The sequence below is a fragment of the Notamacropus eugenii genome, chromosome 2 (assembly GCF_028372415.1).
Source record: "Notamacropus eugenii isolate mMacEug1 chromosome 2, mMacEug1.pri_v2, whole genome shotgun sequence".
NCBI lineage: Eukaryota > Metazoa > Chordata > Mammalia > Diprotodontia > Macropodidae > Notamacropus > Notamacropus eugenii.
The window spans coordinates 294,254,262-294,271,128 of NC_092873.1; the positions used below are offsets into that span (position 1 = coordinate 294,254,262).

Genomic DNA, 16,867 nt, shown 5'->3' on the forward strand with positions numbered 1-16,867 from the left:
GACAGTAAACTTCTCCTGTACTTTCCAAGAGAATCAAGCTACTTTCCCCTCTAGAATGTCACATTTTTTCTTTGGATACAGCAAAAAGTTATTCCTGGGCACATGTGCTTATCTGCTGTGGTGATTATTTTCACCTTTAGGATTGCATAGATGAGGTAGCCTGTGGTTCCCTTTTCAGGTTCAAGTGAGACTGGTCATTTCTATCTCTTCTCTTTTATCTTCTGTAGCTGAGGTTTTGAATCTCTCTTATCTTTTTGAATCCGTTTCTCCTGTTGAGGATCCTTCTTTCTTCTTTTTTATATATCCATATTGTTTTGACTCTTGTGTTCAGGTAGCTCCCTGTATGATAAAATCACCGAATTTCATAATTAAAACTCAGCAGTTATATAGTCTATATAATATATATGAAATATTATATGTACATGTAATATATCTATATAATAGATGAGAGTAGTACAAGTCAGGCAAGCAGGGATGGATTATAGTCTGCATCATTGCAGGGAATACCTACATTGCTCTTATTACACTTTGATTGGAATATTAGAGTCAAACTCTACATATCCACAAATCATGGAACAGTACAAACTTGGAAGATTCAAAATTGTGGGTGACCCAAAGACAATGAAGAGAAATATGTTGGGAGCAAACAAGTTGCATATTACCACCGATGGCTTATGCATAAGAAATTGTATAAAAGATATCAAAATTGGAAAAGAAGAATCGTTTGCAAGAATAAACCCCAAAATCTGAAATAGTTTTAGGAAGAAATTTATTAGGTCATTTGGTAGAGAGAGAGTGAGCCAGAAATCAAGGGTAGCTCCCTCTCCCAGTTTCAGGAAGTGCTGTGGTGACAGCATAGCTTACCGAGAGGAACAAGTCTTATGCCTGACCAGCAGGCTGCTCGTCCTCCTGTGGAGCTTGCGAGTAAAAGAATGAGGTGGGAGAGCGGGTCATGAAACAACTCCAATTTATTCAAGCAAGCACTCTGATTATATAGTCTCTGCCAGCCAGCCCAGTGAACCATGGTAACACACACAAACAAACCTGAAACTATAGTAATGAACACAAGCTGGAACTATAGTAACAAACACAAACCAGGGTGGGGCCATCCCTTCCAGCGCCATCTTGTTCACCCTTCCCTGCACCGGACTCAGTTTACCTGATGTCCGTCAGTGTGGTGTCCCAGATGGTGTGGCGGTCAGCGCCCCTTACAAGGAAGGTTTACCTTATATAGGATTTTGACAAAGATTTCTGTACAAGTCACATATGAATCACCTTTAGCGAACCCAAAACAAGTCCTTGTTGTGGGGATCCCAAAAAAAGAATGCTTTGAGTGGATTCAGGGCATGAAGGGAACCCAAAATACCTTATAGCCATTTCCCTCATTCCTTGTGAGTTACTGACATTAGGCAACATTCTGGGTACAGGCAAACTCTAATCATTTAAATTTGGATTTAGACAGTATAATAATTTTTCCAGACAATATAATAAAGCATTCTTTACATAGGAAGTAGGTCACTAATGCAACAAGAGAAAGCTATTCCTAGTCAATAACCTAAGTATTACACTGGTAACCACAAAATATAGGAACCAGATGAAGGCCTCCAATGTAGTAGATCCTCAGTGGAGTTTCTCTACTCAACTTGATATTACAGTGTAGTGAGCCTTTGTTTTGGAAAGGATCTCTTGCTGTAGAATACCAATATGACTACTGGCACCTTGTTGAAATTATAAAATAAAATGCAGGATTATTTCTGTGTCTGGAGATGCCTCAGAATGATTTAGTCTATAGGTTCCCCACTCTAGACTCTAGACTGACATGTAGACACTTTTTAGAAAGAGCTTATCTATTTTATACACACACACACACACACACACACACGTAATCATTCATAGTAGTAATGGTGCACACTCACATATATATATAGATACCATATATAAATGAACAACCCAGAATTAAATAGGGAAAGGGTAGACTGAATTGTCTATGGAAAATTGTAAAGTTTCTATAATGTCTTCAAAGTTCTACCTGATTAAGGCCTGTTTTTTAAAAATACATATATTCTATCCATGTTGTTGTATGCTAAGTCTCCAAAGAATTAAAATTGAATATCACTTAGAGGTCAATGGAGAGGCACATGGTAGTTATCAGTAGGTTGTAACACATAATAAATAAGGAACTATGAAGAAGAACTGTTAAAGTAAAGGCTCTTATCAAAGAAATGTATGATTGAAAATAGAAGATGATAACCATTGGATAGACAGTATACTTCACTGGTCTCTTGGAGATGTTAAGAGAAAGTGAGGAAGGCTCCCCAGAAAATTGAGTATACCTCTTGTGTTAGATTTATGGGAAGACATGGATAAGAGTTGCCCAGGATGGGCAGGCATGTATGAGTTGTTATTAACCGTACTAAAGGGAACATTTAAATCAAAGAGATCAGAGATCTTTATGATCAAAGGGCATGGACTCATAGATTTGGATGAGGAAATGACCTTCAAGGCCATCTCATCCAAACCTTTCATTTTACATATGAAAAAAACAAAACAAAACTGAGATCCATTGATGCTATGTGACTTGCCCAAGGTTACACAGATAGTAAATGCCAGTCAGAATTTGAGCCCAGGTTCTCTGACTCCAAAGCAAATGGGATACAACAGTATTCAATCCGCACAATTTTTTTCACATATTTACTTTTTTCCTTTTTCTTGCTTTTTTCCCCTGGTCTTCATAATTCTGAAATTTAGCAGCTATAATCCTTGGACATATTCAGTTAATATTTTTCCCATTCTGTGGTCCAGAAAATTCTCCTTAATTATTTCCTGGAATTCAGTGTCTACCTTTTTTCTCCTCTACCTTCTGGAACTCTGATTAATATAAGGTTTGAACTTCTTGTCCTATCTTCCAGATCCATTTCCTTGTCCTATGTAAAACCTAAGTTTTTTAGGTTGTGTTTTTTTCAGTTTTGTAATGCTTTACAGGATTTCTGATCAGTATTAAAATACTGCAAATACTTCCTGGTCTTTGGCTAGCTTCCTTTACCCTAATTCCTTCCACTTTGGAGTCCAGAACTGCGAGCTTTTTACCTTTAGAATTACTACTATTATCCCTTCTGTCCATGGTTTCTTTTGCCCAAGTTACTTGTGCTCTGAAATAAGAAAATACTTCTTTTGGCTTCTAAATTGCAACTAAAATCTACAGATAATGTATAGGGGTTTAAAATAAACAGAAAGAGAAAACTGCAAGAGATTTCAAAAATTTAAATAAGTAGTCCCAGTCTTCATGTGAAATATAAAGGGAACTAGGCCTTGATTTGTATTGGATTTCCTTTTTCAGTGACCCATTCTTTTTGTTCTTGTCTCTGGAGTTAACTGGCTTAATTTTATTTGATCTGGATACTACTTCTAGCCTGAGGCAACTTATTTCTGTGACCTTGAATAAGTCATTTAAGTTTTCAATCTTAGTTTCTGATTTGCAATAGGGTGAATATAATAGCACCTATTTTGCAGAACTGGAATATATTGGAGATATTATTTATAAAATGATTTGTAAATCTTAAAGTGGTATAGACATGTTAGTTGTTAGTAATTATTACAGTTGAGTTGTCAAAGTTACTAGGATTTTCAGTTTCATCTAGATCTTGTTTTATTTTGTGATGTGGGGTATCTGTTGGAGGAAGATATATTCTTGCCCTTATGGAGTCTTTTTTTTTCTGGATTTCAAGTTGCCCTTAACTAACCTTGAAATCATCCTCTTCATCTTCTCTGGCAGTTTTAGTGGTCTTGGGCTTTGAAAGCTTTGGATAACTTTGATCTGATTCCCTCTATGCTGTTTAGTATACCTGAAATGTGTTTATTAACTAGCAGGTTATTATGATTATTTCTTCTTTACCTTTTCCCCTAGGTTGACAGCTAATCTGACCTAGTGCAACATGCCATGATTGTTGGTATCACCATTCCTTAAAATCTGTCAGTGTTTTGATGCTTGTCTCTAAGGGATGACTCTCTCTTCCTATTTCCAAGCTCCCATAGTCTGTTGGTTTTTTTTATTAAGTAGCCTCTAGGCCCATGTTTATTTTTAAACTTAATTGACTGACAGGTTTTGAAGCTAATGATTGATTTCTGGTCTCAGATGACCACAATCAGCTCCCCTTACTTTCCTTCATTTGTTTATTTTTAGTTTTCAACAATCACTTGCGTAAATTTTAAATTTTCTCTGCCTTCCTCCCCATCCCCTCCCCAAGAAGTCGTGCAATCTGGTATAGGCTCTACATATACATTCTTATTAAACATATTTTCACATTAGTCATATTGTAACTTCCCTTATTTTATCTACATTGTCTTTGATGAAGAGAAGCTCTCTATTCCTTAGAGGTCTTCTCAGAAGACTGTGTTTCTAGAATCTTATTATTACAGTTTTACAACATGAAAACAATACTTTAAGCATGTAGTAATAATAAGAGATGGATTCTCCTAACAATAAGAAAGTGATTATTCTTTCACACAGTATCATAAAAGTTTAATTTTTCTGGCTGATTTAAAATAATAAATGTAAAATTAAAAGAAAGATAATTTACTCAAGGACATGAAAACACTGGAGGGAAGGTTTTTTTTTTTAAAGGATACAGAAATAAAATGGGAAAGTTGATGAAATAAAGTTGAATATTGAACTGAGTATATAAACTCTAAGGCAGAGGCTACAAATAGGAAAAAAAAATCTTTTACTAAAATGTGCATGCTCACCTTTTAAATAACACTTTAATTTTTTTTTCAGGCCAGAAGCATTGAAAGTGAAATTTTGAAAAAAGATAAGCAACTAAAAATATTAGAAAACAAGGTATGCTTAAAATTATACATTTTGGAGAGTACAGTCTAGTATCATTTTAAGGTTTTAAACCTTTCCAAGAATTTCTAATTATTCCACTGAATATTTGTGAAAGATAATTGAAAATAAAAGTACTATTTTGAAGGGTAATTAATTTTAGCATTTCAGTATTGCATGAGACAAAAGACAGTATTTCTAATTTGCCAGTGTAGGACAGGAGGGACAATGTTCTCTGGCAAAAGAAGGCAGTTCGTTTCTTCCATTGGCCTCCCAGGCTGAACTAAATGACAAATAGAGGCAGAGAGCCTATGTCCCCCATGATTCCAGATATTTTTTTGCTGAAATGAAGGGACTAAGACCTAGAGTACTGTCTCTTCTTCTTGAGTGTTCTGTGTTAAAAGAAAATCCATCCCAGTTTTTATTCCTTGAAAGACTGAGCTATAAGCAACAATACAATTGTGGGAATTATTACATTAAAAAAAAATGCTGGCACAGGACAACTCATACAGCCTGTTCAGAATCCCTTGGTCACAGAATTGGGTTTTAAAAGAATAGAAATGTCAAACGCATTCTCTTTGTCATATAGCTACTCTTAGATGATCTCTACCCCATGAGAAATTTGAACTCCACCCCTGACTCTCTCTGTTCTGATAGGTGAACCTTTTGCCATATCTAATGAAGAATCAAGCTTCCTTGAAACTTCCTGCAGTCTTTTCACCATGGCCCTGTACAATACCTTCTCCTCCTCTCTACGTTTATGCACTGCCTTATGTATGATCTTCCCTGTTTGAATGCTAGCTCTTTGAGGTCAAGGACTGTGATATTTCCTTGTATTTTTATCCCCTGGGCTTAGCACAGTTCCTTCAACTAGTAAGCCTGAAAAAGAAAAATCCCACAATTTCCCAATTTTTAAAGTAATCAATTTTTTCAATTATTTCAAATAATCATTCATCTCAATCATTTAAATTAATTTAAATCATTCAAATCAATCATTTAAAAATTCATTAATTTTCAAGAGAAGAAGATTCCACATAATGGAAAGTATCATGTATGTGACTCATTTAAAAAAAAGGTGATAAGACATCAACAAGTATTGACCCATATACTCTTTTTTCATCTCTATAAAATCTGTGAATGGTCTTGGTGCCCCTTGAAGGTATGCTTTGTGGAAAAACATGAGAGTTGAACAGGCAGGCTTTTGCAGGTAATCTTCTGTAGCAGTCCATATGTTCATACTTACAAATGAAGCTGAGTTTTAGAAAATATAAGATAACACTGTTTGTTGATATATTTTTAGAAAAATTCCTAGGTAAAGCAAAATGTACCCTTGAAATCTATCTTCAAACAACATGTCTCTTACACCAACGTTAAAATCTTAAATACGATATTTCACTTACATGACTATGGAGATTATTTTGTTCACCTAGTGATTCTTAATGAACAGAAAAGTGAACGAAGTGTAAAACAAGGGGACATATGCTTGCCTAAGGTGTTTGCCATTATGATGTTCTGTATAACATCCAAATAGAAGGAGTCCCTATTGGTGGTGGCATTCTCCAAATATGTTTTTTGAAGGAAATGTTATACTGATTGTATGAGAACTCAGAACACTACAAAACTTCCTTCGAGAAACTCAACTGTCATTCAAAAGATATCAGTCTAAATATTCATATTAGACAAAGGATATGAATGAAAAACATGTGTTGTATATACTGTAGCACTAAGGTACTTATACTTAGTAGTTAGTGCGCATATATATACACACACACATGTACACACATATGTAATATGTACACATGCTACACAAAATAATTATATATAGGGTAGCTAGGTGGTGCAGTAGATAGAGTGGAGTCAGGAAAACTCATCTTTCTGAGTTCAAATGTGTCCTTAGATACTTATTAGCTATGTGACCCTGGGCAAGTCACTTAACTTCGCCTCAGTTTCCTCATCTGTAAAATGAGCTGGAAAAGGAAATGGCAAACCACTCTTTGCCAGGAAAACCCTAAATGGGGTCACAAAGAGTTGGACACAACCAAAATGGCTGAATAGCAACTCTCTGTTACAGAATACACACATGCACACACACACGCACGCATGCATACATGCACATACACATACATGTATATGCATCCCTAATCTTGTACTTGTAAAGTTGATGTTTGAAATTAATTTTTCATGTTATCATTAAGATATGCTTTCATTAAGAAAGAATTCATTAGATATACTTTCAAAGCAAAGTACTGTATAGGAAAACCAAAATAGAGTAATTGTCTGGCACTACAATAATGGTAGAAAATAACTATAAAATGTCTTTTTGTTTTTAGTTTAACAATTTAAAAAAACAAATGGAAAATAAAAACAAATCCTTTGAAGAACTACAGCAAGAGGTATGTTCAATTTACAAGCAGTTTAGAAATCTAAAATGTTATTACAATAGTAATGTTAAAAGTAATAGTATTGTATTTGCCATGATTCTTAGGTCAGTGTAAAACAATGATATCAATAAGTATAACTTTATGTTTAAAATCATTTTACAGAATAAAGCCTTAAAAAAGAAAAGTATGGCAGAGAACAAACAGTTGAATACTTATGAGATAAAGGTATTTGAGTTTTTATACTACAATTTAAAATTTTTATCTTGTAAAATAACGAGCATTTTACACTTATTGTTCTGTATAGATAGCTGACCTTGGAGTCAGTGAAACCTAGATTCAGGTCCTTTCTTTTTTTTACCATGGGCAAGTCACTTTACTCTCTCAGTAATACTCCAGGCAACTATATAAGACTTTTGGTTTCAGAGGATTTTTGATCTGCACCAAAGCATATCCACAGTGGGGGATCATTGTATGAATGGAATCACATATCTGACCAGCATTTTATATTGTTGCTACCTATCTATCAAAAAGAATTACATTTTGAAACTAAGGAAACCTTTTGATCATAATTGCATTAAGTCACATTAAACTTTTTAGTCATAATGTATCACTTCTTTCAGAAAACAATAGTTATTATATTAAGGGCATATCTAGATTACTGACATTATTTGAGTAAGTGTGGGAATACAACATAAATACAACATAAAAGAGCTTGTTTTGCTGGTTCAACTTTGCCATTTTTTGTTAAAGGCAAACCTTTAATTTTTTTGAGGTTCACTTTCCTCTGTAAAATAAGTATCTGTCAGTATTATGAGCATCAAAACAAATATTGTATGCAAAATTATTTACATCAGTAAAGCATTATGTAAATGAATATTATTATTTGTCAACAACAGCAAATTAAAACCTTTTAGATGTTCATTTGTCATTAAATCACATTGTCCTTTTCAAGCTAAATAGTTATTAATTCTAATTATACAATGTTTAATTATATTAGATTGAAATTGAGTAGCTTAAATTCTATGGTACCATCTGCAGAGATGCATTTAAAGAAAAGGGGAAAACAAACAGATGTCCAGATAAAGACACAGTTTTAAAAAGATGGGTTTGGTGTAATATTGAATAATAACATGAGAAAATATAGTTTTTGGAGGAAAGGAAATTCCAGTAGTTTCTACATAAAATTAAAAGAAGAAAAAATCTTGGCAATTATCTATTAGCATTAAAATAAAATTCATAAAAACAAAAAATAAATGTGGACTTTCACTTAAGAAGGCATATAGCACTTATCAATGGAAATATTTTTCTTTCTTGTTTTAAGGTGAATAAATTAGAGTCAGAGCTTGATGATGCTAACAAAAATTTTGAAGAAATGACTGATAACTACCAAAAAGAAATTGCTAACAAAAAGATATCAGAAGAAAATCTTTTGGGAGAGGTAGGAAAAACTAAATGTGTGAAAAAAATTATATCTTAAGATGATGAAATTTCTGCCTATTCTCAAAAGGAAAGGATTTGGTGTTCTTAATAAATTTGAGAAACTTATTATAGAAGTAATTGATAATTTGGTATTAACTTTATATAAGATAGTTCCCTGGGGCTGTGAAATGATAGTTTTATAGTAATTTAAAATATAGCTGCTAACATTTATGCTCAAATTTTTGTGTAGGAATTAAGTTGTAGTGAAGTTATTTTACTTCTTTTTCAAAGGACTATGCTCACTAAGTACTACTATTGACCTAGGCAAATGAAATCTTTTTTTAAAAAAATGTTCAATTAGTGGGTTGGTTTACTAAAATAACTTAGAGTGGCTTTTCTCAAAACTCAATATAAATTCAAAACATTATAAAGCATAAGTCCAATTTTAAACTTAATTGTGCATAATCATAATATACTTAATGGTTACTAAGTAAATCAAAGCCATTATGTACCCTGATAGACCATTAGTAAATTTATGAAACATTTACTATTTATAGTTCATTTATGAAGCATTAATATAGACACTATACTTTGATGTTATTTAGAAAATATTGGTTGACCTTCGAATCTTGTTTAGTAGGAACTATCAAATGTATAATTGTTTACTTAGGTAATAACTAATGAAAGTTAAAAATTAGGTCAAGCAAATAATTGCACTTCATAATAAAGATGCAAATAGACAAAGCTAGTGAATTTTTTAATCTTCTTGATGGCCTTGAGTTTAAATTTGTATTGTAAATGATAGAACATATATGTATTATTGTGTTGTTTTGTTCAAATAAAATTAACCTGGGAGTTCCTGGCCCACAGATAGTGTGGGGATTGAGAAGCTGATCAGAGGGCAATTGCAGGGATCTCTTTGCTGGCACTGAGGCAGGATTCTTTTGCTTTGCCCTGCTTGGATTTGGGTTGCAATCCTGGGTAGCAGTCCTGGGGTGAGGAGGAGCACTGGAATGGTGGAATTTGTGGTGCTATGGAGAGGGAATCCTTGCAGTTCCAGGACAGAGAAGAGTGCTTATGGTCACTCACAGACCACAGCACAGGCTAGGAAAGGAGTAAACACCTCTCCTGTGATCATACTACCTTGGAAGAACTGAAAGTTTACAGACCCCTAGAAGTATCTCTGAAGATAGCTGCACAGAACCCCTGAAGTTTCAGACAGTACACCACCCCTCACCCACTGGAAGCAGAGTCCTACCATGACAGAGTTAAAAAGTCAAGTATTTGGCTGGGAAGATGAGCAAACATCATAAAAATAAATCTCATACTATAGAATCTTACTTTGGTGACAAAGAAGATCAAAACATACAACCAGAGGAAGACAAAAAGACAAAGCTCCTACATCCAAAGCCTCCAAGAAAAATATGAGTTGGTTACAAGCCTTGGAAAAACTCAGGATTTTGAAATTCAAGTAAAAGAAGTAGAGGAAAATTTGAGAAGACAAATGAGAGTAATGCAAGAAAATCATGAAAAACAAGTGAACAGCTTGCTAAGGGAGACCCAAAAAAATACTGAAGGAAATAACACCCTAAAAAATAGACTAACCCAAATGGCAAAAGAGGTCCAAAAAGCCAAGGAGGCAAAGAATGCCTTAAAAAGCAGAGTTGGCCAAATGCAAAAGGAGGTCCAAAAGCTCACTGAAGAAAATAATTCCTTGAAGATTAGAATGGAGGAGATGGAAACTAATGACTCTATGAGAAATCAAGAAATTATAAAGCAGAACTAGAAGAATGAATATTGAATATCTCATTGGAAAAACAACTGATCTGGAAAATAGATCCAGGAGAGATCATTTAAAAATTATTGAACTACCTGAAAGCCATGATCAAAGAAAGAGCCTAAACATCATCTTTCAAGAAATTAGCAAGGAAAAGTGCCCTGATATTCTAGAACCAGAGGGTAAAATAGAAATTGAAAGAACCCACTGATCACCTCCTGAAAGAGATTCCAGAAGGAAAACTTCTAGGAATATTGTAGCCAAATTCCACAGTTCCCAGGTCAAGGAGAAAATATTGCAAGTAGCCTGAAAGAAGTAATTTGAGTACTATGGAAATGCAGTTAGGATAATACAAGATATAGCAACTTCTACATTAAGGGATTGAAGGGCTTGGAATATGATATTCCAGAGGTCAAAGGAGCTGGGATTAAAACCAAGAATCATCTACCCAGCAAAACTGAGTATAATACTTCAGGGAAAAAAAATGGACATTCAATGAAATGGAGGGCTTTCAAGCATTCTTGATGAAAAGACCAGAGCTGAATAGAAAATTTGACTTTCAAATACAAGAATCAAGAGAAATATGAAAAGGGAAACAGGAAAGAGAAGGCATAAGGAAATCATTAAAGCTGAACTGTTCAAATTCCTACATGGAAGGATGATATTTGTAACTCATGAGACCATTCTCAGTATTAGGGTAGTTAAAGGGAAAAGAAATATATAAAAGATAGACAGATAGAGGGTACAGGGTGAGTTGAATATGAAGGGATGTTATCTAAAAAATAAAATTAGGGGGTGAAAAAAGAATATAATTGGAGGAGAAAGGGAGAAATAGAATGGGGTAAATTATCTCACATAAAAGAGGCAATAAAAAGATTTTACAGTGGAGGAGAAGAGGAGGAGGTTAGAAGAAATGAGTTACCCTTACTCTCATCGGATTTTGCTTATGGAGGTAATAACATACACACTCAATTAGGTATCTTACCCTACAAGAATGTAGAGGAAAAGGGATGGGGGAGGGAAATGATAGAAGGGAGGACAGATTGGGAGAGAGGGTAGTTGAAAGCAAACACTTTTGAAAAGGCACAGGGTTAAAGGAGAAAATAGAATAAATGGGGGGGGCAGGATAGGATGGAGGGAAATATGGTTAGTCTTGACTATTAGCATGACTATTATGTAAGTGTTTTGCATAGCTACACATGTATAACCTATATTGAATTGCTTGCCTTCTCAATGAGAGTGGGTGGGAAGGGAGGAAGGGAGAGAATTTGGAACTCAAAATTTTGAAAATGAATGTTAAAAATTGTTTTTACATGCAACTGGAAAATAAGATGAAAAGTCAGTGGGGATATAGAAGTTTATCTTGCCCTACAAGAAAGTGAGGGGGAGGGGGAAGAGAGAGGGTTGGGGTAATAGAGGGGAGGGCAGACTAGGGGAAATGGTAATCAGAATGCAAGCCATCTTGGGTTAGGGAGCGGGGAGGGATGGGAAGAAAATTTGGAACTAAAATCTTATGTTAATATTGACTAAAATAAATTAATACAAAAACCTAAATAAAATTAATCTATTGCTTATATATTTTATTTTTATAATTTTTAATTGATAGGTTGAAAAAGCGAAGGCAATAGCAGATGAAGCTGTTAAACTACAAAAAGAAATTGATGTAAGATGTCAGCATAAAATTGCAGAAATGGTAGCACTTATGGAAAAACATAAGGTAATTTAAAATTTTTATTTATATTTTAAATTCTTTGGATATTCTTAAAATAGTGACATTAAGAAGACTTTGAAAGCCTGTAAGAGAAAAATATATTCATGCAACAATTATCTTTTTAATATAATATTTTAGCAGTAATTTAATTTAGTTACTTAAAAATATTACAGCCATTCTGTAATAGTCATTAAGGTTTTCTTTAGATTTAACTTGCCCATTCATAGTTAAGAAATTACTCTGATATGCAACAATATATGAATACTATTCTGATTCTAAATAACATCTTTTAATTATTGAAGTTCTGTGTTACACATATAAGAGAATTATTTGTTCTTACCTTTTTGTTCAGTTTCAATATGATTTAGCTATGACTTATTCTTTATTATATCATGGACTGGCAATATGGAAATTATAAAAACTGGAAATCAGTGAATTATATAATCTAAAGACATATGTATATCTATACACACACATATATATATATGAGATTTTTAAACATGTTCTACAAATGTTACCTTTCATTTGTTGCATAGTTTACTCAGTAAAATGTGTTAGATTTTGATATTTTTTCAGAACATATACGACTTTTCTGTTTTATATAGGATCAATATGATAAAATAGTTGAAGAGAGAGATACAGAATTAGGACTGTATAAGAGCAAAGAGCAAGAGCAGTTATTGAAGAAAGCTTCTTTGGTGAGTTCTATAACAAATAGGATAAAGATTGTGTTTAATAATACCAATAGTTGCTTATAAAGAGAAAAATTCTATAAAGTTATTTAATTAAATTATTTTTTTTAAGCCTACATGGTTCTCTAACACGGCTTCATATAGCCATGTACTCCTATAAAACATCTTTTTTTGCTGCCTGTTTTCATTTATTTATTTATTTACTTACTCATTTATTTATTTGTTTATTTATTCTTTCAGTCTTTCATTATTGAATTGACTAGTAGTTCTGCTGAGTTAAGTGGTTTATTTTAAGGTGGTAAAGCTACAGGGTACAAGAAATGAAGTATGACATAGTGGATAAACAGATGGCCTCAGAGGCAGGAAGATAGGAATTCTAGTCTTGCTTCTGAGACTTACTAGCCTCATAATAGTGGGCTCAGACAGTTCACTAAGACTGCAGACCAATTTAAATTGTAGATCAGTTTAAGATCAGAATTGACAAAAGTTGTTTCTTCCGTGGAAGTTCCCCATAATGATAAAGGGTCTAAGAAAAAAACCCATATAACTTTTTAAGGAATGGAAATAGATTCTTAAAGTTCTATTCTCCCATCAACTCTATGACAGGAAATTACAATAGCAGTTATGAACCTATGCTGATTTAGTCTTCTACAAAATACAAGCTCAACTAGGCCAGCCTGTACTGCTACTCAGTATTGCTTTCATTCATATCACATGGGATCCTTCTAAAATTGCCCCCCAGCAGCTTTTGTAGACCTTGTTCACTGTGTAAACACCCCATCTTCCCTTAACTGATGGATCATCTTATAGTTTTTACATTAGATCCTTCATACTACAATACTTTTTGGTAGGCTCTTGCTTTCATCTCAGATCTTATCTCTTTCTGCCTCCTCTAGAATTTGCTTATTTTTCTCTGTTGGCTCTTATTTTTATGGCCGCAAATTTTCTTTTCTACAACCCTCCTTCTTCCTACCCCTCTATCCACTACCATTTTTTTTTGCTCCCTTTATATTTACTTCCAACACCTAGTAAAAATGGTTTGTATTCTGCCTCTACTTCCTCAGTACTCAGTTATTAAGTCCTTGAGATCTGTTTTCAGTCAATCAGTACGTCAACAAGTGTTTATGAAGTAACTATGTGCTAGTTACTGTGATAGACTGGAAGATACAAAAACAATAAAGAAACAGTCTTTCAAATTATAACATCAAAACTTTTATTATTTGCTTTCTTTAGAGAAATTCCTGAGAGAGAGAACAGAGACAAAACATAGAAAATAAAATAGTTGGAATAGAATGATAGAAAGATAGCACTTGAGACGTTTAGATATCAGAAAAGATAAATAAGTGGAATAAAATGAAACAGTAGAAATATTTGGTCACGATCAGGATGAGAGTAGCAAATTGTTGGGTGGCAGATTAAAGAGGGTAACCAAGAAAATTGGGATAGCAACAGAAAATGTAAATAGCATAGATTAATGGAAAAAAGAGAAGCAAAGCAAATGATGCCATGGGAAGGTTTCTGTGCCAAAGAAGCCACGAGGAATTATTACTAATAGCATCAAGCTTTTTTTCTTATAGATGTTTGCAAAAAATATTTCTTTATAAAGATTTCAGAATTATGGTTAATTAGCAGCCTAATTATGCAGAAGAATTTAAAGTTTATGTTTTATAGGTGAACTTGTTTCTACGTGAATTGGAAATTTATTTGCTTATATTATATATTATATATATACACATATTATATATATATATATTTATATTTTGCTTATATTGAGATTGTTTAACATTGTGTTGAAGTATTAACTATCTTCCCCTCTATTTTCTTCAGGAAATTGAGGTATCTAGCCTCAAAAGTAAACTTTCATCTATTGAGACTCAGCTTAAAATAGAAACTGAGGAGAAAGTAAGTTTATGTTATAATAAGGAGAATTCTCAGATTAATCTTAAGATCTTTGTATTTTAATGTAACTTATTATTATTTTTTACTCATTCTTCTTATCTAATCTTCTAATAAAGAATAACATGATTGTCAAGGCCAGTGGGTCAGAGGAAATAGGACATTAGCTTCAGGATCATTACACATGAAAGGAGACTACAAGTTATCCATTGTGTTATATGTGCATATGTACACATGAGTATGCATATGCATCTACATGCTTCTAGTTGTGAATGTGTTTCAGAAATAATGTCCAGGATAATGATTATGTAATAGAATGGAGATAAACTAAACTCCTCCCTTTATACAATGAAGAGGATGACCCTTGTGGCTTTATTCTGAGGTCTTTTATTCCTTGTAAGTTCCCCAAATCAAACAAGACTTTAGATATGACATATATAATATTATCTGATATTAGTTTTGATGAATTAAACCATAAATGGATTGTTTACCTAACATGATGGTAGAAAATTCAGTCAATCAAATGAGTTTGCACTAGGTCTTACATGTTGTAAAATCTTTTGGTCTATGATAGCAGTGTGCTAGTAAATGTTTTAACAACCATCTCTTTAGGGGAAAAATTATGCTAGACACAGTTTTAAGTTTTATCTATGTTATTAATTAGCATTTTCTCCATTATTTTCTTAAGTCTAGACAATCAACAAAGCAATAAATAAATCAAACTCTGGCTAAGGTGTAAATGTTTACACTGATTAGCATTGTGGCTCCAGTACACTCTACTCCTGTCTGTTATTACTATTGGAAGAGAATATGAGAGTGACTCTCTACCCCTAGAAACCTAAAAATAATATTATATTCAGTGTACAGTTTTGATAATAAAAGTGAATAATAATTATTTTATATGTTGGTTATTTTTATTTCATGGCTGAAATCAGGAGCATAAGTGTTATTAGGACGGTTTGGCAAAGTTGTCAACATAAAAAATAGATATAGTGTTGCCCAGATTAAAAGCAGTGCCTATTGTTTGGCTGGATTATTTTCCATATTTTGCACTACTTCTATTGAGGTGCAACTTTTTGGAAAGGAATATTTGTTGAGAGTCAAGGCTGTGTGGGACCATTTTTTTACTTGAATAGAAAGAAACCAATTTTGCCTTTCATTGTGTTATAAGCTTCTAGAAGTTAACAAATAACTTCTAATGTAATATGCATATGAGGATGTTTGATAAATGCTATCTGATTATGGCAATAGTAATTATAAAAATAGAACTATTTAAACTGAAAAGTTGCAAATAAAATCCTTATTATGAATATTTTAATAGGAAAAACTTTTAAGAGAGGCAAAAGGGAATACGCCCTTGGTCAAGGAGAAAAAGGACAAGGTAAAATTCTTTTTTTTGTAATTGTTTTCATAGCCAATCTGTCTTCTGAGGGCTATGTTTGGAGAAACACCTAGAAGTTTTAGATAATACAAACTATCTATTTTTTCTAAATCATGTTTATTTTTTACATCCATTTTTAAAATTTTGAGTTTGAAATTCTCTCCTTCACTTAAGCCCCTCCCTCATCCATTAATAAGGCAAGCAATATGATAACTATTATGCATGTGAAATCATATAAAACACTTACTTTTTAAAATTTAATTTTCATTTCTTGAGGTAACAAATATATATTTTCTTTCCTTCCCATTTCCCCACATTGAAAAAAAAGAAAAGGAAAAAGCACATAATTCATTACAAAAATGCATGGTCAAGCAAAATTCATTCCTACATTGACTATGTCTAAAAATATATCTCATTTGACACCCTGAGTCTGATATCTTTTTTGGGAGGTGGGTATTATGCTTCCTCATTTTTCTGGAATCTTGATTGAGCATTGTAACAATTAAATTTCTTAATAAGTTTAAAGTTGTTCATCTTTACAAAATTGGTGTTGTATAAATCATTCTGTTGGTTCTACTCATTGTACTCTGCATAAGTGCAGGTAAGTCTTTCTGACTTTCTCTGAAATTGTCTAATTTCATCATTTCTCCAACATAGTAGTAACCCATTACATTCATAAGTCATAATTTATCTAACCTATTACCCAAATGATGGCACTCCCTTACTTTCCAGATATTTTTTTGTCACTGTAAAAGTCATTTTTTAAAAAATTTATTTATTTAACTTTT

At 33.0% G+C, this 16,867-nt stretch overlaps 1 protein-coding gene across 6 annotated transcripts in view; it reads left to right on the plus strand.

Annotated features, from left to right (window-relative positions):
• SYCP1 (synaptonemal complex protein 1) overlaps positions 1-16,867 on the plus strand; it is a 130,676-nt gene that overhangs the window by 91,862 nt on the left and 21,947 nt on the right. For all 6 annotated transcript variants that reach the window (XM_072644426.1, XM_072644427.1, XM_072644430.1 and 3 more), the window contains exons 24-31: positions 4,775-4,837; positions 7,153-7,215; positions 7,366-7,428; positions 8,525-8,641; positions 12,006-12,116; positions 12,716-12,808; positions 14,630-14,704; positions 16,020-16,079. In XM_072644426.1, the coding sequence (XP_072500527.1) occupies positions 4,775-4,837; positions 7,153-7,215; positions 7,366-7,428; positions 8,525-8,641; positions 12,006-12,116; positions 12,716-12,808; positions 14,630-14,704; positions 16,020-16,079 (645 nt within the window). The remainder of the gene's footprint in view (positions 1-4,774; positions 4,838-7,152; positions 7,216-7,365; positions 7,429-8,524; positions 8,642-12,005; positions 12,117-12,715; positions 12,809-14,629; positions 14,705-16,019; positions 16,080-16,867) is intronic.